The 26068-nt window shown below is 41.4% G+C and overlaps 1 protein-coding gene across 2 annotated transcripts in view; it reads left to right on the top strand.

Moving 5' to 3' along the window:
- LOC308310969 (kinesin-like protein KIF21A) overlaps positions 1–20577 on the top strand; it is a 67123-nt gene extending 46546 nt beyond the window's left edge. Inside the window, exons 20-36 of one of the 2 annotated variants that reach the window (XM_080757457.1) lie at positions 67–243; positions 947–1048; positions 1674–1839; positions 2720–2740; positions 5503–5557; positions 6689–6743; positions 7845–8029; positions 9240–9497; positions 10472–10504; positions 11146–11282; positions 12149–12233; positions 13554–13643; positions 14983–15141; positions 15718–15835; positions 16376–16546; positions 16766–16977; positions 17600–20577. In XM_080757457.1, coding sequence (XP_080613583.1) covers positions 67–243; positions 947–1048; positions 1674–1839; positions 2720–2740; positions 5503–5557; positions 6689–6743; positions 7845–8029; positions 9240–9497; positions 10472–10504; positions 11146–11282; positions 12149–12233; positions 13554–13643; positions 14983–15141; positions 15718–15835; positions 16376–16546; positions 16766–16977; positions 17600–17657 — 2082 coding nt within the window. In that variant the 3' untranslated portion in view covers positions 17658–20577. The remainder of the gene's footprint in view (positions 1–66; positions 244–946; positions 1049–1673; positions 1840–2719; positions 2741–5502; positions 5558–6688; positions 6744–7844; positions 8030–9239; positions 9498–10471; positions 10505–11145; positions 11283–12148; positions 12234–13553; positions 13644–14982; positions 15142–15717; positions 15836–16375; positions 16547–16765; positions 16978–17599) is intronic. The other variant, XM_080757458.1, reaches the window with a different exon arrangement.
- The last annotated feature ends 5491 nt before the right edge of the window (positions 20578–26068 follow it).

Consider the following 26068-nt stretch of genomic DNA (forward strand, 5'->3'; position numbering starts at 1 on the left):
GTATAGAGCCATGCTTTCGGGGCAGATTTCAAGTTTAATGGGGGCCTCTCCTCTCCTCTCCTCCAGCAACGAGAGGAGTTGACCAGGAGGAGGGAGCGGGTGTCCAGGAAGAAGGAGAGGATGATAGACGGGGCAGACTCGGCCCTCAGCGAGGAGCTGGAGTCTCTGGGTGCCAACATCGACTACATCAACGACAGCATCGCCGAGTGCCAGGCCAGCATCATGCAGATGGAGGAGGCCAAGGTTAGGCCCGTCACTGTTATTACACAATCGCCTGATCGCAATTGTTTGAGATCATGGCAGTTATTTTTGCATAATCGTAGTAATCGTTTCCATGTTGAATAATGTTCAAACATTTCCAGACGTTTTCAAAAGTAGTGGAAATAGCAGATCTACAAGCTCTGAATGTGTTACCTGGAGCTCACAATGCGTCGCATGGAGCTTGTAGATTGGCTTATTCCCCCTATTAATGTACTTTTGAAAGAATAAAGTTATTACATATCAAATGTCTGTATAATTAGGTTAGTTGTCATACTTGCCATGTGCAACTTCAAATTCTAAAAGCATTCAAGTGGGCCCTGATCCAGAAAAGTATCCAAATTGTAATTTCTATGCATATATTCCAGTCCAGTGTTCAACGCAATGATTTGAGTTACAATCAAAATGTGGTAATCGTGATAACCCTCCTCTCAAAGCAGAGCTTCCCAAAACCTTTCAGCTCGAGACCGACAAGATACATTTTGTATTATTTTGTAAAGACGTTTAACTATGTAACTACTCGTTATTAATGGGTTTTTTTTAACAATAATAACTCGTGACTTATAAGTTTTACTAGGTCACTTGCCAGGAGGTTGCTGCTAGAGGTATAATAACAATTTAAAACCAGAATGAATGAATAGCTAGCTAACCATACTATATGCTGCTGTCTGTGATTGATTGGTTGCAGGAGGAAGGCGACACAGTGGATGTGACCTTGGTGATCAGCTCCTGCAGTCTGTCAGAAGCCAGATTCCTGCTGGGACATTTTATATCTCTGGCCATCAGCAAGGTATCAATATGTGGTCATTCAAGGACCCCCCAAATTGATATGCAATTGACCATTCACACACACATTCACATTCACACACCGATGCTGGAGGAAACCATGCAAGGCACCAACCGCCACATCGGGAGCAATTAGGGGTTCAGAGTCTTGCTCAAGGTCACCTCAACACTAACTCTGGGGGAGCCCGGGTTCGACTGGGAACCTTGCGGTTCCCATCCGGTCACTCTACCCCTGAGTCACTGCCGCTATGAGGGTCCATTTGGTTACCAACTCTCCATCATTTAGCTGGAACCCCCTCAAGGACCACTGGTGGCCCCTGGACCGCTGGTTGAGAACCACTGCCTTAAACAGATCGTTTACAAGTAATACTCTTATCAACATGGCGCATTATATATATATATATATATATAGAGGGAGAGAGAGAGCGAGAGAGAGAGAGAGAGACTGGGACGTATCCTCAGTGATGTATCCCAAGGTCATCAGGGTTTGGGGCCTCGCGATATATATATATATATACATGGTAAAGGGGTGAGTTATCCAGTGTTCTAAATGGATACAGTGACCTCACCTGGAATGGCTCTGTGCAGAGAGCACTGCTGTAAGTGAGACGTTCTGCCGCCGTCCTCAGGGTCTCCAGGCGGCGCTGAAGGAGTCCCAGGTGAAGGTGATGGAGGGCAGGCTGAAGCAGACGGAGATCAACAGCGCCACCCAGAACCAGCTACTCTTCCACATGTTGAAGGAGAAGGCAGAGGTCAACCCGGAGCTGGACGCTCTGCTGGGCAGCGCCATGCAAGGTAACACACACACACACACACACACACACACACACACATGCACAAACGTAGCCGCCTACTACGCACGCACGGAGGAACACACGCAAAATCACACAGAATCATCTTTCTTCTCATTGCTTGGATCTACACTTTATTGTACAGATTTAGTTTTATTTTACTGTTTTCCTGTGAAGGTTACAAGAGAAAACTGCAATGAAGAGTTGAGTTAATCAATCCATTGAGTAAAAGTGTTATACATTAATTTGTATCGTTATGAAGTTATCCAATTAAAGGGAAGCAGTAATGTTCTTTGAACTACATAATTGGCTTCATTTGTTTTTGGCACAAAGCCCAGTCACCGGGGCTGTGCATGGCACGGGACGAAGTACCTTTTGGTTCTTGGTATTTTTGTGACTGGAGAACGGCACAGTTGTGACATAGGTTGGATTAGGTTAAATATAATATTAGTGGGTGTGTTCATTATATTCTCTGTTACTTCCCTTTAACCAATTATACCCTAGGAACATCAAGGAAGCAAGCACGACTCCAGCTCGTCTCAATCTCTCTTGAGCATTCTTACCGGGTGCACGGTCGGGAAAGTAACTTTACAATAAGTCTCTAAAATGAGAATACCAGCACTCACGGAACTGTCCTTTAAGGCACTTTTTTAAAAAGGACATAGTTGTCATGGTAGGCTGCGGAGCAGACAGCACAACGTACGCGTTTCTGCGTTTAGGCCTTCATCAGCGTAGACATACAGTCACATTGTGAAGAAATCAAACTGTAGAATAAAGTGTGATCCATCTTTCATCTTTGGTTTGAACTTTGATTTGTTTTGTCTTTTGTTTGTCGTTTGTTTCTCTCTTGTTTTTTTGTTTTTTTTGTGTTGACCTGTATTCAGAGTTAGGTTACGTGTGGGCAGGTGAGTAACAGAATCCCCAGCACGTTGTCAGCTGTATGTGTGACACAGCATTGCAGACACGCACTACAAGATTGACATTAAACGGACCTCCCCACATAAAAAAGCAAACCCGTTTTCAACAATCTAGACTCTAGAGTCACGGTTTAATGAGAGGTTTGTCCGCAGAATTGGAATTGAATAGAGCGTGGCGTACCCTGGGTGCTGTAAAATGTCCTTCTGAATAGAGCTGCGACCTGCGATTTCTTTTTATAGTTAGCTACAGACAGAAGAAAATAACTCGCATGTTCCTTGATAAAACACTGCTGTACTGGTAGATACCAAACCCAAGCCTTAACAAAATGATGCTAACCGTATAACCGGATATATATTAAACCACAGCGGACCCATGACTAAAACTAAACGCACTAACCTTGTCTAACTTTATTCAAATTAAACGCATGCCTAAACATTACCAATGTTGATGGTGCCTTATCATCAATAAAATGTATGAATAGATTTGACTGCTTTATTTATTTATTTATTGATTGATTGACCAATTAATTAATTTAACCTAAAAGTAACCACAGCCCTAAACTAAAATGTATGCATTAAAGCTGCAATATCAGGACTTTTTTTATTTTATTAAACCATTATTGTGATAAATACAATATGACTACTAGTAGGTTGGAGGTGGTCTCTCTGCGTACATTGAGACATTTAGACCCTGGTGTCTGGTCGGACACCTACTAGTTAGTAGACTAACTAGCTATGGACTCTGGTCCACAGCCTTAAGTACTTCTATGTTATTCTCGACTTCCTGCGCACACATGAAATGCTCACAGCCTGTCGACTTCTACAAAAATTTAAATAACGATTTCGCTATAACGATTTAGCTACTCACCAATACAAAGATGGTTTTGTGTTGTCGAAAGCCTACTTTCGCTAGTGGACGCACTCTGAGCTCACCACACGTATAAAATGCACTTTTTGGCCAGAAGAAAATATTTCACTGGCACAAAGAAAAAAATGTTTTAGTTACTCCACTGCGCCGGTGCGTGCTCTACAGATATTGTCAATAGAAAAACACCATTATCCAGATGTTTCCATCCGGTGAAATATTTTTCAAATGTTTCGAATTTCGAATGTTCAAATCACGAGTATTAGTCAGTTTGTCAGGAGAAGATATAAAATGCAAGGATTGCGGTTTTAATGGAACCACAAACTACAATGGCTGCATATAACCACTTCTAAACCTATGCTAATGCTGAACTCCACTGTCTCTTGGCCCTCGCTGTTGCGCAATGCATTGTGGGTAGTGTCCTGTGACACCCCATCCATTCTGTGTTTCATCTGTGTTGTCCCATCAAACCGCATTGGAATGGTTGGACATAACATTATAGGCGAAATAGACACAATTTGGACAGCTTACAAAATTGTTTGGAAATAGACACACAATGCGTTATATATTTTCTTAAGTGTTTCAGTGCTCTAAATCAACAAACCTGCTCTATACAATTCCAACTCTATGGACAGCAGTGCTATTACCTGTAATTAATTTAGCAGACCTCCTCTCCCCAATTTAAAATAAATGTTTTGATGCTACTGCCTTCACGTCGGACGGTGTTAATTGGTTCAAGAAGTCTTGCAGTCTGTGTCCTAAACCCCAACCCCTGGTTCAAACTAACCCAGTTGAAGTAAAAAGGCTGAATTATACATTTGTCGTACGACGGTGTGGCATGGCGTTGCGTGACACTGTCGTCATACGACAACGTATAAATGAAGCATAATAACATAACAATGCCTTGCTGTGCATGAGGAGTTCTGTTCTGTTACTGTCCTCACTAATTAAGCTTTGATGTCCATTTTTACGCTTTCAACTTTGTCGTTCTCGTTCTCCACCTATCCGTCTGTCTCACAATAATTTCCCCTCTCTCTTAACTTCTCTCTATATCTCTCCCTATCTCTCTCGATATGTTACTGTGCATTCAGCCTTTATCTATTTACTTACAAATGCCATGACTATACCACACCTTACACAACTTTCCCATGAGATGCCAAACTACCATAAATGCCATATATAAATGGGCATACTTTTCATTACACTTCTCACTGACGTGAAAGCTGATACGTGACACAGTAGAACTTATGTCTGCTTTCTAACATTAAACTGACCGCAGTGGTGTTGTTTTTGTTGTTGTTGTTGTTGCTGCTGCTGCTGTAATATTCACATCCGCATGTCTGCTGTCTTCTGTCAAGCAATGCAAAGATTGTTTATTCACTGTTCATATTCAACTCATGTAGAGAATGAGCCCGGCCGAAGTACGCCCCGTTGTGGGTATTGTGAGCTTGTATGTAGATGTAGAGTAAGATGAAGATGAAGCTTGATTGGTTAAATAAATTAAAGTTCAGTTTATGTGTGCATTTTATGTACATACTTGTTTGCTGGTTGATTGTATAATTAAAGTGAAATGTTCTTGATTAAATGTAGTAATTAATCAATATAATTCATCTGTCAAAAGTAGTTTGTGTTGGTTTTTTTAATAACTTTAAGCAAATCTACGTTTTTCTAATTGGTTTATATGATTTGTTTTAACTTTATGACAAAATACTGGTACATTTCTTGTCTCCATAGCACACAGAAACCTGTAATCGGTCGGGCTCTAATAGAGAATCTAGTCATTTTAGTGAACCTACATGTAGACTGTTACAGCAATACAGGTACAGGTACTGTGATGTTGGTGTGTTTGGTTAAATGTGTGTTTGTGTGTGTTCTCTTGATGCAGAGAATGGAGATGAAAGTAGCAGTGATGAATCCATGAGTCCTTCCACAGACGGCAGGTAAATACACATCTCTTGGGTTTCCTCTGCCTACCAATGACATCATCAATTGGGATTCCAAGCTAATGGAAACTACAGCTTTTCTCTTCCTTTACAGTTAGCACATTGAAATAACAATGCGAGAGTGAGGTCTAGCCAGCACCAACTCGGGACTCCTGCATCGTTGCCCTCCACACTCTCCTATCTAACATCAGGGTCTTGAGCTCTGAAGTGTTGTTAGCTAAACTGTCGCACTGTACTGCTTCTACGTTTATGGTGCGCTTCTTGCCTTCCCTGGCTTTGCCCTGGTTTGGCTCCCAGAGTGTCAGTTTGCTTACCTCTAGCTCTCTTTGTCTGTGACCTGACCTGTGGTAGGTCCCCCGTAGATCACTAGAGGACCACAATTGATGTGGTTCATCCATGTGACGCCTACATGTAGTGCCATTCGTAGCATTCTTATGTAGACTACATCCTGTTGTACTTTGAGGATCCATGTCTCAGCCCCATGCATGAGTACTGACTACTGACTCCACTGTAGCTACATTTAAATAGAAGCATCGATCAAATAAATAGAAAAGGTGTGGCTCCAATGTGGACCTCTGACTCATCTCATGTGAAGCTCGGTCTTGAATTAGATGCATTACAATTTGATGAACAGCCAGTTAAAATCCGTTCGGCTTTACTGGACATCAGTTCAACATGTTGATTGATTGGGCAGAGGTAGAGCAGTTCGATCCCGGGCTCCCCCTGAGTTAGTGTCGAAGCGTCCTTGAGCAAGACAGTGAACCCCTAATTGCTCCCGATGTGCAGGTTGATGCCTTGCATGGTGTCCGCCGCCATCTGTGTACGAATGCATGTGTGAATGGTTGAATGTAACAATCTATGTAAAGCACCTTGGATAAAGGTGCTATATAAAAGCACCATTTACCATGTTCACATCATTATCATTTCAGTTATCTTTTAATTATAGTATAATCATTCTTGGTGTGGGCCGCCTTTAAGCCCACGATGCCTCCTTCTAGCTTGGATTGTATGCAAAACCATTTTGGAATTACACCATGATTTTATTTGCTGTTACATCTCTGTTTTAAAGGAGGTGGTAAACAGTTTTTTTGGTATGAATTTATTGTTGACGATATTGGTCTCTTTCAGCACACTGGCATCAGATCTGATGAAGCTTTGTGGTGAATCCAGACCCCGGAGTAAGGTAGGACGTTATGTTTACAGACGACGTTTGTCATGACTTGTCAAGCCCTGAAACAAACCTTTCTACCAGCTCACAATGTGTGGCAGCGCATCATTATTATACTGTAGCTATGTTCTGTTCTATATACTGTATACATCTTTATTATTATTATCATTATTATACTGTAGCTATGTTCTGTTCTATATACTGTATACATCTTTATTATTATTATCATTATTATACTGTAGCTATGTTCTGTTCTATATACTGTATACATCTTTCGTAAATTAAAGCCCCGGTGCAGTACGTTGTTCAGACTAGTCATTGGTACGACAAATGACAACCCACCTCATCTCCTAACCTAACCATAACCGCAAGCATGTCGGACTAATGACATGCGGTCCCCGATCATACTGGAGCGTTACACAAAAGTATAGCAATTCTACAAGCTCGAAAGTGTCAAGCTTGAGCTTGTCGATCTGCTATTTTGAATTTCCAATGATATATACATATTTACAGTATATACCTTTTTTTTAAAGCCGTTTCGCAATAGTGGAGCCGTAGCCAGAGGCTATGGCTATTTAGAGGTCCTTAGCATGAAAACGTTTGGGAACGCTTGTTGTAGACTAACGTTGTGTCATCAGACTTATTTTCAGAATTACTGAAAATAATAATAATTAAAAACCGTGGTTCCGGTTTGCTGCTTCCGGTGTCTCTGCGCCCACTTTGTTTTGGTTCCCCCAATCGCCATTTAAATGCTGAATCGAGTATAACTACAGTACTAGTTTAGTCTTGCCAGTCGCTACGAGTTGGAATAGAAGATGGATATGCTAAACAAACTATTCCTATAAGCTAAAGTACACCGCATCAAGGGTTTTATTGGGCAGGCTCTAAAATGATGATGCCCTTGATCGCGGGGAATCATTTCATAATTATGGTTCCGGTTTGGTGGTTCTCCGGCCTGATGACTACAAACCAGTAACTACAGTATAACATCATGTAATGTTATTTCCGCTCCCGACTGGAATAGAAACCCGAACATGGTATTCATCCCATGCTAGGTGTATAGACTCCTCTCTGGTCCACTGCATGAGTGACTGACATCCCCCATCCTCCCTCCAGGCACGTAGGCGGACCACCACACAGATGGAACTGCTGTATGCCAGCACCGGGGACCTCTCTGGTGACTCCCCCCCAACGGGGGACTTCTCTGCCCCGCTGCTGCCCCTCTTCGAGCCCCCGGAGGTACCAGGGGAGCTGCAGGGACCTCCGGAGCCCTCGCCGCTCTCTCCACGGATAACTGGCATGTAAGAAAGCGTTCAACACATCCCCTGTTATGGATATAATAGACTATACACTTTAATTTCATGCATGCTGTACGCCTTTAGGCTCGTAGTAGGGCTGCAAGAGTAGAGCTCCTAAAATCATGATTGTTATGCTTCACAACTCCGTCATAAAGAAACTTTAGATTGAAGATTAATTCAAACACCTTACTAACTTACTTGGTCAGCTCAGCTGTTGGGGAGCATACCTAATGTTTCCTCAACCCTAAACCCTACCCTAAGCCATGGCAAAAGCAAACATTCTTTGTTCTGTACTCATACAAAGTATGGTACAAAACACTGAAGTCCTTAAACCAGAAACCTAACCAAAACCAAGGTTGCACCTTGCTCTTGTCACCTCACCAAATTTTAACATTTGATAACTTAGATTTATACATTTGTAACAAATGTTACATTTACTGTAAATGAACACTGATAATGTTACTGTCAGGTGTTCAAGGTGAACAGCATAATAATAAATGACAGCGATGCAAATGAGGGTGAACCCCAATGTTCTTTTTGAGACTATATAAAGGTTTCAATCAATCAAGTGCGTATGCATGTACAGTCAGTACATTAAACCCAAGGCAGGACAAACAAACAAACAAACAAACTCAATCTAACAAGTACAATTGTGTGTGTGTGTGTGTGTGTGTGTGTGTGTGTGTGTGTGTGTGTGTGTGTGTGTGTGTGTGTGTGTGTGTGTGTGTGTGTGTGTGTGTGTGTGTGTGTGTGCCATCATGGCCCATAGCACTTACCCCACCCCCTTAGATAGCAATTCTAGTAGTCATAGCACGTCATAGTACATATGTGTAGCATAGTAGTATAGATGTATAGCTTATATGTATAGTTTCATTATAGATATTCCACTGTTACTTTCTTAGCTACGCATGTTTCATGATAAATGTCTTTATGTGATGTATTCCCATGCTTTTGTTCTTGCTTAATGTAAGTCGCTCTGGATTAAGAGCGTCTGCTAAATGCCTAAATTGTAAATTGTAAATTGTAAATTGTAAATTGTGTGTGTGTGTGTGTGTGTGTGTGTGTGTGTGTGTGTGTGTGTGTGTGTGTGTGTGTGTGTGTGTGTGTGTGTGTGTGTGTGTGTGTGTGTGTGTGTGTGTGTGTGTGCGTGTGCGTGTCTGTGTCTTTCGTTTGTGCGTGTGTCTTCCGTGTGTCCATGTGTGCGTGTGTGCAGTTCTGGAGCCAGGTCACCTACGGGCTCTGAGAGGCAGTTGGTGGAACGGTCACCAATGACCCGCAGGAGGTTGCTGGAACGAGGAGCGCACGCTAGTACACACATCCCAGGGCACGCTAGCACACACATCCCGGTGCAAACACACATACCTGTACACGCTAGCACACACATCCCGGTGCAAACACACATACCTGTAGCTGCAACGGCCCCTGTTGTCTCTGCAGAACCCAAGACCAGGACCACAGAATACAAGCCACCGTAAGAAGCCTTTTCAATGACACGTTAGGCAATTATAATTTCTATTACTAACTAACTATAACTATACAGAAACTACCGGTAAGTTGGTAACTATAATTACCATTATTAGCATACAACGCGTCGTGATGCTACGGGCTGGATGCTTGTAGATCGATTATTTCTGCTAGTTTGGAAAATTGCCGAAAGTATTACGTACAGTATGTCAGTAATTTGTTTGTATGTTATAGTTTTGTCATATCTGCCATGTGAAATGTTTGTTTACAAAGCCTAAACGCTAAACAGAAATGTATTAATATGTTCCAGTATTCAATGCCAAAAACATGTTAATCACAACTATTTATTTGTGTGACAATTTATCGTCGTAACCGTTTCAACCCTAACTCTAGTGCTTACAGTAGAATCTAGGGCTGCAATTATCTATTGTTTGCTTTGTGATTATTCTGCCAAAAATAGTTAAGGTTTCACTGCTCAGGGGTCTGCAAAGGTCACGAGACTCATGACTAGAATAGAATACACTGTGTTTTGGCATTATTGACACATTAAACCGATAGACAATACAATTGTCTAACACATCCGATTAGAAAACTACATTATTACCCAGATAGTAACCAGTAAGACGCGCAAACATTTAAATATGAAATAAACAGTGCACTCACTACAGTATCCAATTGTAGTGTATTGTACTCTGTAAGCCTGCATGCAACATTTACTTGGACTGTAACCTGAGTGAAACATTGTGAAACTCATCCGTCGTTGCTGCATCATTCATAATGCAGAGTAATTGAGTCAGTGAGTTGTGTCACTTCTTGCATGCTTCTCCGTTGCTAGCTAGTTCTAACATCTAATGCATGTTTTGTTTGCTGAAGATAGCACTAGCAGTGAAACACAGCGGACTGCATATTTTAACCTTTGGCAAGTGGCTTTAATAAGAGTAGTTTACATAAAACATTTTTTTTTTTGCCTGTTTGTTTCAGAATGGAGGAGTCACGCGTATCAGAAGGCCATAGGTAATCAGTCATCTTAATTGATTCAATTCAATACTACATTTTCTCTGAACAATTCTCTCTTATTGTCAGTGGATAGAAAGAAAATTACATTTACTCAAATACTGCACTAAAAACTAATTTGAGGTACTTTTACTTTACTTCCTTTACCATTTTTTTAACTTCTTAAACATCTCAGAGGCAAATAATGTACTTTTTACTTGACAACAATAATAATAATATAAATGTACAATTATTTGACAACTTTGGTTACTAGTTACTTTGCAGATCTGTATTATTTATCCAAAACTTGCATTTGTGATGCTTTTGCGTGATGCTGTAGTTCAAAATATGTTCAAATATGAACACATTAACACAAATGAACACAACACATATTAACACCTATAAACACAAGTTCAAAGTTGTGTTCAAATATGGAGATAAGAGGTTTCTGCCCGACAGTGACGATACAGAATGTAATAAGGTCTTTGTCTGTGCTTCAGGGGGGTCATCAACCCAGTGTATAGAATGTAATAAGGTCTTTGTCTGTGCTTCAGGGGGGTCATCAACCCAGTGTATAGAATGTAATAAGGTCTTTGTCTGTGCTTCAGGGGGGTCATCAACCCAGTTTATAGAATGTAATAAGGTCTTTGTCTGTGCTTCAGGGGGGTCATAAACCCAGTGTCAGCCCCTAAGAGCAGCCGAGGGGACAAGCTGCAGTGTGTCTCCGTTGCCGAGGGACACACTAAACCTGTCCTCTGTGTGGACGCCACCGATGACCTGCTGTTCACTGGATCGAAAGGTACCATAGCTGAGTTTGTTAGTGAGCCCGCCAGAGGCCCTGGTTGTCCCAGGACCCAAGCACGATTCCAGGCCAGGCAGGCAATGTGTCGATGTGATTAAAAAAAAACAAGAGGTGACCGCGCTTTTGCGGTGCCAGCTGTGGTCTGTGGAAACTGTGATATAATCCCCCATATCAGATCTGCTCAGTCCATTGAATTGTTTAAGTCTTTACTTAAAACTCACCTTTTCTCTTTAGCTTTTAATAACATTTGATCTTCAATGTTACATCTTCTATGTCTCCCCTATCTTTTTTTGAGTGGTGCAACCACTCCTATCCACACTTTTCCTGGGCTGTGTGTGCTCCAGTTCCTGTTGATTTCATTGGATATCATTGGTCATCTGACCAGTTTCATTGGCTTTCATTGGATCAATTCGACAGGAACTGGAGCACACACAACCCAAGAAAAGTGTGGATAGACAGCTATGTGTGTGGCTGTGTCCATCCCTGTGTCCCTGGCTGTGTCCGAGCACGGAAATAGCGTTATAGCGTTTGTTCACCACCAAGTGTCACTGTTGCACAGCCTAACACACAGACACACACAGGCCAGGGAGGAGGGATTTTACAGTACAGTACAATACAGTACAGTGCATCCTCGGCCGATAGGTGTGAACGGTTTGGGGGACCATTTAGAACAAAGGCTGCTTGCATGCTGTGGTTTGCTATACTAAACAGAAATTTGCATGCACAAAGGCTGCCAAAGTAGGCTATCTTTTGTTGTTTTTTCGCCCCCTCTAGTTCAACCACTTAAACTCTAGTGTGTGTGTGTGTGTGTGTGTGTGTGTGTGTGTGTGTGTGTGTGTGTGTGTGTGTGTGTGTGTTCTCAGATCGTACATGTAAGGTGTGGAACTTGGTAACGGGTCAGGAGATCATGTCTCTGGGTGAACACCCCAGCAGTGTAGTCTCTGTCAGGTAATCTACCTACTGTACCTGTCTGTAGTCTCTGTCAGGTAACCTATCTACTGTACCTGTCTGTCTGTAACATCCCAGCAGTGTAGTCTCTATCAGGTAACCTATCTACTGTACCTGTATGTCTGTAGTCTCTGTCAGGTAACCTATCTACTGTACCTGTCTGTCTGTAACACCCCAGCAGTGTAGTCTCTGTCAGGTAACCTACCTACTGTACCTGTCTGTCTGTAACACCCCAGCAGTGTAGTCTCTGTCAGGTAACCTATCTACTGTACCTGTATGTCTGTAACGCGCTTTTCTTTGTACGTCACTGTATTTCAGTCATATTTTGTAACCTTTTGCCTATAGGGCATAGCAGTGGCCGTGGTTTGCTGGTTCCTCTGAAAAATCGGCAGACCCTAAAACCTTTGATTCTGTGAAAACCATTTTTTTTCTTCTTCACATAATCAAAGATTTGATGGTCATGATTCACCAGGATCCTGGATGGCTTGATTCTAGCCTTAAAATAATTTATGTCAATATTTCTGTAAATCTCTATTATGGGAAAAATGAATGGCAGATGTGTCTGTGGAATCACACAACCACGCCCACTGCTATGCCAAACGTCAACAGTTTAAGTCAAACGTAGATCAATGGACTGGTGCAATTTATCCACTATATTAAGGTCTCAACTTTTCAATCTCTCTCATATCAAGCTCCATTATTTATTCAGCAGGGACCACCATTTGATAAGATTTAGCCTCTCCGGCTCAAAACTAAGAAATATCTTCCATGCTGTATTGATGTGGTACCATAGGAGAGATAACGGTTGATAAAAAAATAACGTGTTTTTATACATTCTAATTGTGTAGACATTTTGTAAATTAAGTCATGCAGATGTTTAACGATAATTTAACTTTTGAAGCATACAATGAAACCAAATGGACAAGGGCCCATTTGGTTTCATTATACACTCTCAAGAGTTACAGATATCTAAGGGTCCATTTGGTTACCAACTCTTCATCATGTAGCTGGGGACCACCTGGAATCCCCTCAAGGACCACTGGTTGAAAACCACTGCTCTAGCCCATTTAGGCCTGAGGCCTTCTAAATCCGTTTTCTGAAAAACCCCCGGCAGGGGTAAAACACCAAAATGGGTTCCTGCCCAGAATGGGCTAGAGACCTAAAACGAACTCTAAATAGAACTCTTGACCAAGTATTGCAAAGAGGAACCACTATTGTCCAGCCACAGATTCTAATGGGCCCTGGTTGTGTTTATTGTTGGAGTTAGGTACTGCTCCACAGATTCTAATGGGCCCTGGTTGTGTTTGTTGTTGGAGTTAGGTACTGCTCCAGTCTTGTGTTCACCGTCTCAACAGCCTTCATCAAAGTCTGGGACATACGAGACTCTGCAAAGTGTATACGCACGCTCACGTAAGTACATATACAGTACTAAATACAAACACACTGTACCCCTGGAAAAATACAGTGCATTACTATTGATAATTGTTCCGTTGCTACTGGCCTACTAATAATATATTGTAGTATATAGAGGGTATGCGCATGCATAAAGTGAATGGCAGATCGAGTGGCAAATCGAGTGGCAAAGTGAGTAACACAAGTGAATTTAACGTTGTTTTAAGTCATTTAATGCAGTGGTTCCCAAAGTGGGGTCCGGGGACCCCCAGGGGTACCTGAGGGAGTTCCAGGGGGGACCCATCTATTTTGTTCATGTTCATAAAGTGCTAAAGTGTTTAAAGCAGTGGTTCCCAAACTTTTTCATGTCAAGGACCCTCAAATTGACACTACTTAGCCCGTGGACCCCCATTTGAAAAGATATGCCAGGGACCCCCATAAGAGAAGATGTACACATTTAGACGTATACATTTAGACGTCTACATTTAGACGTACACATTTAGCGTCTACAATTAGACGTACACATTTAGACGTCTACATTTAGACGTCTACATTTAGACTTCTGTATACATTTAGACGTCTACATTTAGACGTCTACATTTAAACGTCTACATTTAGACGTATACATTTATTTGTTATCCGTGTTGCGAGGATGAGGGGGTACCTGGAAAAATATCTACCCCAAAAGGGGTACCTGGTCCAAAAAAGTTTGGGAACCCCTGCAATCATGCAATCAAATATGACTTTTCTGTTTGGATGTATGGGCTGTCAATGCCAGAAAGTAGTTTTTTGCCACTCGGTAGGCATTCCCGCATAACTTCCGGGTATAATGATGATGTCACACGCATACCCTCTATTGTCGCTGTTGGGTGGAAAGTGAAACCTTGCATGTCCAAAACCGTTATTTTTTTATCGTTATTTAAAGGTAGAGTAAGTGATTTCACTCAAAAAACCGTAGGTTTCGTTTTTGCCTTGGGACCCAGCCTTTCATCCAATCAGGATAGAGAACCAAAAACGAAACCTAAGGTTTTTTGACCCCAGGGGTTAACTGGGGACAGGGAGGAACTCATTATAAGTCAGCACACTCTATAGTAGGGAGGATTATCACAACAAAACATGTTGTAATACGAAACACATACGAAATAAGTGATATTTGAATTAAGTGAAATCACTTACTCTACTTTAAAAAAAAAACATTTTAAAATTGTGAAAATAGCCGATCTACAGACTAAAAGAAAAGTTTGTACATCGGCTATTTTCAGTACTTTATTGTGACACTATTATGTGATGAAGTAGGGCGTTCATTTATGAGGGAGAAAAACCCATGAACCTAGATATGTGTGTGTGTGTATTTCAGGTCTTCTGGCCAGGTGACTCCAGGAGACAGCTGTTCGTCTCTAAGGAGTATGTCCATCCCTCCAGGAGAGAGTCAGATAAACCAGATAGCTCTCAACGCCTCCGGATCCTTCCTGTATGCTGCGGCAAGCAACTCTGTCCGCATGTGGGACCTTCACAAGTAAGACCTCACACACCTCCGTCACTCCGTCAATACACAACAACCATGCACCTTCAATTCATTGGTATGGTCATGATGAATGGAGTAAACTGGTGAGATAGAGGGGCAAAATTAATTATTAGAGTAACCAATTATGCTGTACCCCATTTTTCTCACTAATTCAGTCATTATTCCAGTCAGTGCATACGAGCGGAGTGGAGTGGGTGGAAATGCCGCTCCTCGCTCCAGGGGGTTGTTAATTCCTCCCCAGTGTCCCCACACATGTCTGTGTTGTCACTGCTCTTGTACCCTACTGAGTCACTTGCTAGTGAGGAGCCCCACCGGGAGGATGTAGTAGGGCCTTCTTTTCCCGCCCAAAACACCCTACGGACAGATGCTGCCCCCCCCCCCCCAGCCCATAGGATTATATGCAGTGACAAAGCCCGGACCAATTGTGTTCGTGCAGTAGACGCACGACAAAGCCGGATGACCCACGGTGGATTCTAACCCACAACCTCCATGGTGGTGGGCAGGAACTTTCCCCACTGCGCCGCCCACAGGTTTTGAGTGGCTGGTTGTTTTGTGTCGTCCGTCTAGGTTTGTTTCTACGGGGAAGCTAACGGGTCACCTGGGAGCCGTCATGTGTCTGACCGTGGATCAGATCGCTAACGGACAGGACACTGTGCTGACCGGCTCCAAAGACCACCACATTAAAGTAAGACACACAAAGACATGCACGCGTGTGCACACACACACACACACACACACACACACACACACACACACACACACCATACTGTCAAAATTTCAATCATCTCAAAGTTTAATAGTTGTAACATTTTGCTTCAATTAGGAGTGTACAGTCACACACTCATAGATATATAGAAATACATTTGTATAACCACATGAACCCTAGCATCCCTATTCTGGGCATGTGATAATTGGCGAAGATATGGCAAAGAAATAGCCGATCTACAAGCTCACAATTCGCACGTTGCGACGACACGCTCTAAGCTTGTAGATCGGCTTGTAGAGCGCTTTCCCCGCTATACCAACTGGCTCTTTTCGGCAAAGACACGGTTGGTGTAGTGGGAAAACGGAGTGTGCCAGGTGCAGAGCCCTGTGGGACAACACACCGGTCAACGAAGTATATACTGTACACATAGGGTTTAAGTGGTTAATTTTGTGTGTGTGTGTGTGTGTGTGTGTGTGTGTGTGCAACTGTGCATGCGTGTGTGTGTGTGTGTGCGTCCAGATGTTTGAGGTGACAGAGGGGGCCCAGGGCAGCGTCACTCCCAGCTACACAATGGAGCCTGCCCATAACGACGGAATGGAGGCGCTGCTCCTGCAGGGAGACAGTCTGTACAGCGGCTCCAGAGACTACTGCATCAAGAAATGGGACGTGGCCAGCAAACGACTGCTACAGGTGTGTGTGCACGAGTTATAGAGCAGTGGTTCTCCACCAGTGGTCCAGCCCGGGGCGCCTGATGGAGGGGAGAGGAACTGTTTGGAATAACGTGTTCCTTCCACGCGCTACGTCCAACAGGGGTCCTCGGACTCTACTTTGAGAACCAGCGCTTCAAACAGCAGTGTACATGCACTTAACCGCTATACTAACCTAGTATGTACTTGTGCCCCACTGCAGCAGTCGTCCAGCCTCCCAGGGCTGTCCCCGGACTGGGTGAGTGCCCTGGCCATGGTACCAGGCAGCCCCATGATGCTGCTGAGTGGCTGCAGAGGCGGAGTCCTGCGACTCTGGAACACTGACACTCTGGCACCCCTAGGGGACGTCAGGGGACACGACAGTCCCATCAACGGCCTGGCCACCAACAGCAGTCATATCTTCAGTGCATCCGAGTGAGTCGACATATAAATACAGACATTTAACCTTCAAACCTTTACAATGGAAGTCTAGAGTTTGTGTTATCTTTTTTTTTTTTCACTTAATTTTTATTGAAGGAAGAACAGACACAAACAAAAACTCAACAAGACAATACGGGAAAGAAAAAGGACAAAAAGTTAAAGAAAAAAAGGCTGCATTTTTCATATTACAATAAACATTCAATGAAATTCTATTGCAATATCACTAGGCTGAGAGAAGAGATTCCACTTTTCCCATTTTTTATAGAATTTATCCTCTTGTAGTCTCAGTATGAATGTTAGTTTTTCCATAGAATACAGTTCCTCAATAATGTCCATCCATTGATCTTTCGTTGGTGGGTCCTGTCACCTATCCCACTCTGTCCTGTGGAAAGCCCTTAAAACGTATTAAAAACAATGAAAAGTTGAAAACATAACTCGGGTAACTCGTGAACAGGAGGAAAAGTCTTCTACAGTCAAATTAACTTGTGTAACTCGTGTTCAGGAGTCAAAGTGTTGATATAACAAAATGTATTTGAATTTTGTGCGTGTGTGTGTGTGTGTGTGTGTGTGTGTGTGTGTGTGTGTGTGTGTGTGCGTGTGCGTGCGTGCTAAACAGTGATCGGACAGTGAAGATTTGGCAATCCAGGGGCTCGTTTGAGGACGGAGTTCGCTGATGCTGACCACCGATCAGGGCCCGAGGACAGTCAATCCACTGAGCAGTGCCCAAGGACCATCGGTCCACTGATCTGCAGTCAGTTACAAAGGAAGCTCCCCGAAATTGAGGGACATGAATATTGTAAAACTGGTGTCTCCTTTGGATCCCTATAAGGTCAAAATATTGTCTTAAAGACCTTATTTGGTCTGGTACTGTTTTCCTACTTATACACACTCAGTCGGCTCTCTCTCTCTCTCTCTCGCTTTCAACCTGGGCAAAGAAAAAGTATTTAAAAATAGCCGATTTACAAGCTCGCAATGTATCGCAACGCGTTGTGAGCTTGAGGATCTGCTATGTACATCATTCAACCAAGTATAAATTGAGGCTTAGGTGGTTAAAAACAATTAGGCTATCGCACACAAAGTATTAAAGTCTCAACTTTCCTGAAGGTCTCCATACTTTCCATACTTTCTGAGAGGAAAGAAGCTGCTACTTGCTACAAGATACTGTAAGCTCATATCGAAATTGAACATACCTTCAAACATGCACACTTAATTTATACTTCATGATACAACCATTGTTAGCTTGGAGAGCAGTTCCAGTAAGGTCAAGTAAGTGACACGTTATACAGTAACACTTGGCTTTACCTTGTCATGCTCAGCAATTATTCTATCGATTACTTTTTTCCAATCAAGAAGCATTTTGTAATCGACAAGAATTAGTAGTAGTAATAGTCTGATTGATTCGAGTTTTATACTTCGTTGTACAAGGGTGTCTCGCTGTGAGCTTTTAGATCTGCTATTATCACAATTTGTTTGGCACCTGTAATGAGATGGTATGATTTTCTTACCCAAAAACGGATTATTTTATTCAATTATAAATTTCCTTTTTTAATATAATGGGTTAAATCAATCTACACACGGGACATCTCCTTATGCATACTGTTGAATTCGGCTGCTGCTAGGAACCAACAGCTCTCTGTTCCAACTTCCAACAATGCGAAACAGAAAAGAAGTGCTTTCCAGCAACATCTGGAAAGTTCACTGTTGTCTCCGTGGGTGTGATTATTTCTCTGCACAGAGCTGAGAGGATATAATTCTGTAAAATATGTATTCTCCTCGACCAGGGACCAATTGACTGCTGTAACTGTATGTGCTGCTGCTTTCCTTCAGCTGTCACTGCCAAACCCCCTCACAGCAAAAAAAGTCCTTTATGTTCATTTAACTCTGAGAGAAAAGAGAGTGTCTGTACACATTGTAGCCCGGTTGGTTTGGCGCTCGCCCCTTTAATCGCACGTTTCGGGTTGCTACCGGCACCGCTAACTCAATGTATGAGTAGCATGGCTTGTAAGTAAGTAAGAAGTGTGGTAAGTTCTGGGAACTGGCGGTAGGAGGCACTCTACAGCTCACAGGGTTGTGAGCTTGTTTTCAGCAAAGATACTGTATTCATAAAGAGAGTTGTTGATTTTATTATGATAACATGGGTTTGATTCACATTAAGTGGATCAATCACCCACTTATCTGTAAGATACAAGGAAACATTCCGTCGCGTATACCTAAGACTGTGGTCTGTCTTGAAATTGAAAAAGCACACTCCTGTACAGGATTCAGAACATCATTCAGTCTTTTGTATTCCATGTAAATTGTTTGTATTTATTTGTGAATATTAATCGGTGATTTTTGATTTGATTGTTTGCGTGTTTTTCTTTACTTTTTGTGTCTTATCTAGTCGATCAACAGCAGTTATTGACACACTGTTTTAAGGGAAAGCCTGTGGGTATCTGATCGTCTCTGTTGGGTGGACACCCGTTACTGTCCAAAACTGTTACTTTATTATATTATATGATTCAGATCTGATACTTTTAATGATTTTGTGTGGCGCTGTACTATGATCAAGTAGGGCGTTAATTTACGAAAAAACACAAAAGGTTACAATATGTAGGTAAGGGGTTTCTCTGCTCGACAGCAACAATATAATGGGCTGTACAGAAACCTTTGGCTGCTGTTCTTCATGAGCTGAGGTGTAAATATGAATGCCTGTGATGTGATCCTATACTGTACTGTGGACGGTTACTATAATACATTAGCAATACCTAATATTGTTGCCATCTCCATATTTTAACTTATTTTTGAGTGGTGCAGCCACTCCATTACCCAATATGTGTCCCTGGCTGGCTGGCTGGCTGGCTGGCTGGGTCTAGCATTTTTTTCACCACCAGGTGTCATGTTGTGCAACCTAATTTGTAAATTAACGCCTATTTGTCCATACTACAGATATCACACAAAAGTAGCAGACCCACAAGCTTGAAAGCTTGAGCTTGTAGATCTGCTACTTTTGCTATTTCTTTATTTGAATCCTGAACAGTAACACTTTTGCACATGAGATTTCCACCTGACAGAGACGATTATGTTTAGAGTTTCTGAATCTTCATGAAATGAGAATGCTCGTCAGAGTTGTTCTTTCTATAATGTTTTTTTTTTTTTAATGCCACATACAGATCAAATCCCTAAAAAAACAAAACTAGCTTCTTTGCACAAGGACTTAAAATGTTCATTTAAAAAAAGAGATGCCTTCGTTTTACTGTAAGTTTAATGATTGGGGATGTTCAAATGTCTCAACCTGGTCTACAAATAAAAAGACAATGGCAATTCTACTGCATGTTTCGGCTAACCACTGATATGTTAATTAATGTTGACGTCTCATTCGATCTGCATGTAACTCTAATGGCACTGAATCGTCGGCTAGCACGATATCGATTATAGTCGGCTAGAAGTACTCAGCTACATGTAGTGCCTCCCTCAGTCGCATATCACTGCAGGCTCGAGCCCACTGCTGACGGCACGCCTTCCTTGAGATGTCCAAATACAGCCCCTTTATGCCTGGTTTGCAGGAAACATACAATAAGCTAGCTCCGTTTGAAACCTCATATCTATGCTTTAGCTCTGAGAAGAGGTCAGGATATCCCTGCATCGGTAGAACGGGGTTGAGCCGTCCAAAAAGGTATTTCTGGCCATCTATATGACTCTGTCCGCCACAGAGTCATATAGATGAGAGAATTACGACATCTCCGGTCACTTCAAGGGGCCAGTCCAATGGCGGCTCTTAGACTTCTATTGGCGAAGACTGACAAAGGCCTGAACTGGAAGTTTACAGAATGCATTGGAGTCTTAGGGCTCGCGCGAGTGACAAACGAGTACATGCTTTTTTCTGACCCCTTATTGGCATACTGTACCTCTCCTTTCGAAGAATGTACTCCTCGGTCACACACCGGCCTACTTCCGAAGCACTTCCGAACTCCAACACTTAGGGAAAAAAATCATCTGCAAGGAGTTTCTTGTCAGAGAGTAGCTCATAACATGTCTATACAGTGGATTTTTTTAAACAAATACATTGTAGATATAGAGGATAATTCAAGCTTTCTGTACAGCTGCAATGTTGGTGAGTTTGACGTTATTTAATACAATTCGATGGGGCTGTTCTGTTTGGATGAATAGGCTGGCAGATTGTGGCCCATGCCTTCCTGCTGTTATTTGTCATGTTGGTCTTCTCTATATCTTTTCGTCCTGGGCATGACGTTAAACTGTTCCGTTCGAGAGGACCGGCGACCCTCGAATGTAAACAGCCACGAAAGGAAACTATGTGTGTGTGAGGTGTTCTCTATCATTTAATGCCAGACTTTCCTTCGTTCATCCCCAACTTCACTGTACTCGTTTCTCATCATTTTGGACCGTGGGCTATAGCCCATATCGTACGGCATACTATAGCGCGCCGTTTTTCATCATTTTTTAGGATTTAAAAAAAATGACGAAATGACAAAAACCGATGGGTTATAGCCCATGTTTTTAGAAATTTTGGGAAAAAAAGTTATCCTCGTTTCTCATCATTTTGGACCATGGGCTATAGCCCATATCGTACGGCATACTATAGCGCGCAGTTTTTCATCATTTTTGAGGATTTGAAAAAAATGACGAAATGACAAAAACGATGGGTTATAGCCCATGTTTTTTGAAATTTTGAAAAAAAAAGTTATCTTCGTTTCTCATCATTTTGGACCATGGGCTATAGCCCATATCGTACGGCATACTATAGCGCGCCGTTTTTCATCATTTTTGAGGATTTGAAAAAAATGACGAAATGACAAAAACGATGGGTTATAGCCCATGTTTTTTGAAATTTAGAAAAAAAAAGTTATCCTCGTTTCTCATCATTTTGTTTGAAAACACAGCTGAAACATGAAGTGGAGTCTCTCAACTCCCGCAATTTCCTTCTTCCCATATTGCTATAACCCATCGTTTTTGTCATTTCGTCATTTTTTTCAAATATTCAAAAATGATGAAAAACTGCGCGCTATAGTATGCCGTACGATATGGGCTATAGCCCACGGTCCAAAATGATGAGAAACGAGGCTAACTTTTTTTTTCAACATTTCAAAAAACATGGGCTATAACCCATCGTTTTTGTCATTTCGTCATTTTTTTCAAATATTCAAAAATGATGAAAAACTGCGCGCTATAGTATGCCGTACGATATGGGCTATAGCCCACGGTCCAAAATGATGAGAAACGAGGCTAACTTTTTTTTTCAACATTTCAAAAAACATGGGCTATAACCCATCGTTTTTGTCATTTCGTCATTTTTTTCAAATCTTCAAAAATGATGAAGAACTGCGCGCTATAGTATGCCGTACGATATGGGCTATAGCCCACGGTCCAAAATGATGAGAAACGAGGCTAACTTTTTTTTTTCAAAATTTCAAAAAACATGGGCTATAACCCATCGTTTTTGTCATTTCGTCATTTTTTTCAAATCCTCAAAAATGATGAAAAACGGCGCGCTATAGTATGCCGTACGATATGGGCTATAGCCCACAGTCCAAAATGATGTGAAACGAGGCTAACTTTTTTTTTCAAAATTTCAAAAAACATGGGCTATAACCCATCGTTTTTGTCATTTCGTCATTTTTTTCAAATCTTCAAAAATGATGAAAAACTGCGCGCTATAGTATGCCGTACGATATGGGCTATAGCCCACGGTCCAAAATGATGAGAAACGAGGCTAACTTTTTTTTCCAAAATTTCAAAAAACATGGGCTATAACCCATCGTTTTTGTCATTTCGTCATTTTTTTCAAATCCTCAAAAATGATGAAAAACGGCGCGCTATAGTATGCCGTACGATATGGGCTATAGCCCACGGTCCAAAATGATGTGAAACGAGGCTAACTTTTTTTTTTCAAAATTTCAAAAAACATGGGCTATAACCCATCGTTTTTGTCATTTCGTCATTTTTTTCAAATATTCAAAAATGATGAAAAACTGCGCGCTATAGTATGCCGTACGATATGGGCTATAGCCCACGGTCCAAAATGATGAGAAACGAGGCTAACTTTTTTTTTCAACATTTCAAAAAACATGGGCTATAACCCATCGTTTTTGTCATTTCGTCATTTTTTTCAAATCCTCAAAAATGATGAAAAACGGCGCGCTATAGTATGCCGTACGATATGCCGTACGATATGGGCTATAGCCCACAGTCCAAAATGATGTGAAACGAGGCTAACTTTTTTTTTCAAAATTTCAAAAAACATGGGCTATAACCCATCGTTTTTGTCATTTCGTCATTTTTTTTAAATCTTCAAAAATGATGAAAAACTGCGCGCTATAGTATGCCGTACGATATGGGCTATAGCCCACGGTCCAAAATGATGAGAAACGAGGCTAACTTTTTTTTTCAAAATTTCAAAAAACATGGGCTATAACCCATCGTTTTTGTCATTTCGTCATTTTTTTCAAATCCTCAAAAATGATGAAAAACGGCGCGCTATAGTATGCCGTACGATATGGGCTATAGCCCACAGTCCAAAATGATGTGAAACGAGGCTAACTTCTTTTTTTCAAAATTTAAAAAAACATGGGCTATAACCCATCGTTTTTGTCATTTCGTCATTTTTTTCAAATCCTCAAAAATGATGAAAAACGGCGCGCTATAGTATGCCGTACGATATGGGCTATAGCCCACGGTCCAAAATGATGAGAAACGAGGCTAACTTTTTTTTTTCAAAATTTAAAAAAACATGGGCTATAACCCATCGTTTTTGTCATTTCGTCATTTTTTTCAAATCCTCAAAAATGATGAAAAACGGCGCGCTATAGTATGCCGTACGATATGGGCTATAGCCCACAGTCCAAAATGATGTGAAACGAGGCTAACTTTTTTTTTCAAAATTTCAAAAAACATGGGCTATAACCCATCGTTTTTGTCATTTCGTCATTTTTTTCAAATCTTCAAAAATGATGAAAAACTGCGCGCTATAGTATGCCGTACGATATGGGCTATAGCCCACGGTCCAAAATGATGAGAAACGAGGCTAACTTTTTTTTTCAAAATTTCAAAAAACATGGGCTATAACCCATCGTTTTTGTCATTTCGTCATTTTTTTCAAATATTCAAAAATGATGAAAAACTGCGCGCTATAGTATGCCGTACGATATGGGCTATAGCCCACGGTCCAAAATGATGAGAAACGAGGCTAACTTTTTTTTTCAACATTTCAAAAAACATGGGCTATAACCCATCGTTTTTGTCATTTCGTCATTTTTTTCAAATCCTCAAAAATGATGAAAAACGGCGCGCTATAGTATGCCGTACGATATGCCGTACGATATGGGCTATAGCCCACAGTCCAAAATGATGTGAAACGAGGCTAACTTTCTTTTTTCAAAATTTCAAAAAACATGGGCTATAACCCATCGTTTTTGTCATTTCGTCATTTTTTTCAAATCCTCAAAAATGATGAAAAACGGCGCGCTATAGTATGCCGTACGATATGGGCTATAGCCCACGGTCCAAAATGATGTGAAACGAGGCTAACTTTTTTTTTCAAAATTTCAAAAAACATGGGCTATAACCCATCGTTTTTGTCATTTTGTCATTTTTTTCAAATATTCAAAAATGATGAAAAACGGTGCGCTATAGTATGCCGTACGATATGGGCTATAGCCCACGGTCCAAAATGATGTGAAACGAGGCTAACTTTTTTTTTCAAAATTTCAAAAAACATGGGCTATAACCCATCGTTTTTGTCATTTCGTCATTTTTTTCAAATCCTCAAAAATGATGAAAAACGGCGCGCTATATTATGCCGTACGATATGGGCTATAGCCCACGGTCCAAAATGATGTGAAACGAGGCTAACTTTTTTTTTTTCAAAATTTCAAAAAACATGGGCTATAACCCATCGTTTTTGTCATTTCGTCATTTTTTTCAAATCCTCAAAAATGATGAAAAACGGCGCGCTATAGTATGCCGTACGATATGGGCTATAGCCCACAGTCCAAAATGATGTGAAACGAGGCTAACTTTTTTTTTCAAAATTTCAAAAAACATGGGCTATAACCCATCGTTTTTGTCATTTCGTCATTTTTTTCAAATCTTCAAAAATGATGAAAAACTGCGCGCTATAGTATGCCGTACGATATGGGCTATAGCCCACGGTCCAAAATGATGAGAAACGAGGCTAACTTTTTTTTCCAAAATTTCAAAAAACATGGGCTATAACCCATCGTTTTTGTCATTTCGTCATTTTTTTCAAATCCTCAAAAATGATGAAAAACGGCGCGCTATAGTATGCCGTACGATATGGGCTATAGCCCACGGTCCAAAATGATGTGAAACGAGGCTAACTTTTTTTTGTCAAAATTTCAAAAACCATGGCTATAACCCATCGTTTTTGTCATTTCGTCATTTTTTTCAAATCTTCAAAAATGATGAAAAACTGCGCGCTATAGTATGCCGTACGATATGGGCTATAGCCCACGGTCCAAAATGATGAGAAACGAGGCTAACTTTTTTTTTTTTAATTTAAAAAAACATGGGCTATAACCCATCGTTTTTGTCATTTCGTCATTTTTTTCAAATCTTCAAAAATGATGAAAAACTGCGCGCTATAGTATGCCGTACGATATGGGCTATAGCCCACGGTCCAAAATGATGAGAAACGAGGCTAACTTTTTTTTCCAAAATTTCAAAAAACATGGGCTATAACCCATCGTTTTTGTCATTTCGTCATTTTTTTCAAATCCTCAAAAATTATGAAAAACTGCGCGAAACTCCTCCGGATGAATGTCAACTCCCACCTCATACTGCTCATTCTGTCTTTCCTCACAGACAGACACCAGACCGTCAGATTCAATGGAAACTACAGCTCTAACAGGACTGTGTCCACCGGGGCACCACAAGGATCTGTCATCTCACCAGTCCTGTTCACCCTGTACACAGATGACTGCAGCAGCCCAGACCCTGACATGCTATTCATAAAATATTCAGATGACACGGTTATTGTCGATACCACCAACACCAATAACCGCATCATTGGGGTAATGGACTATTTTGCTGAGTGGTGCAATAACAACTTCCTGGACCTAAACCCCAG

The sequence above is a fragment of the Protomyctophum bolini genome (genome assembly GCF_963924005.1).
Source record: "Protomyctophum bolini genome assembly, chromosome: 23".
NCBI lineage: Eukaryota > Metazoa > Chordata > Actinopteri > Myctophiformes > Myctophidae > Protomyctophum > Protomyctophum bolini.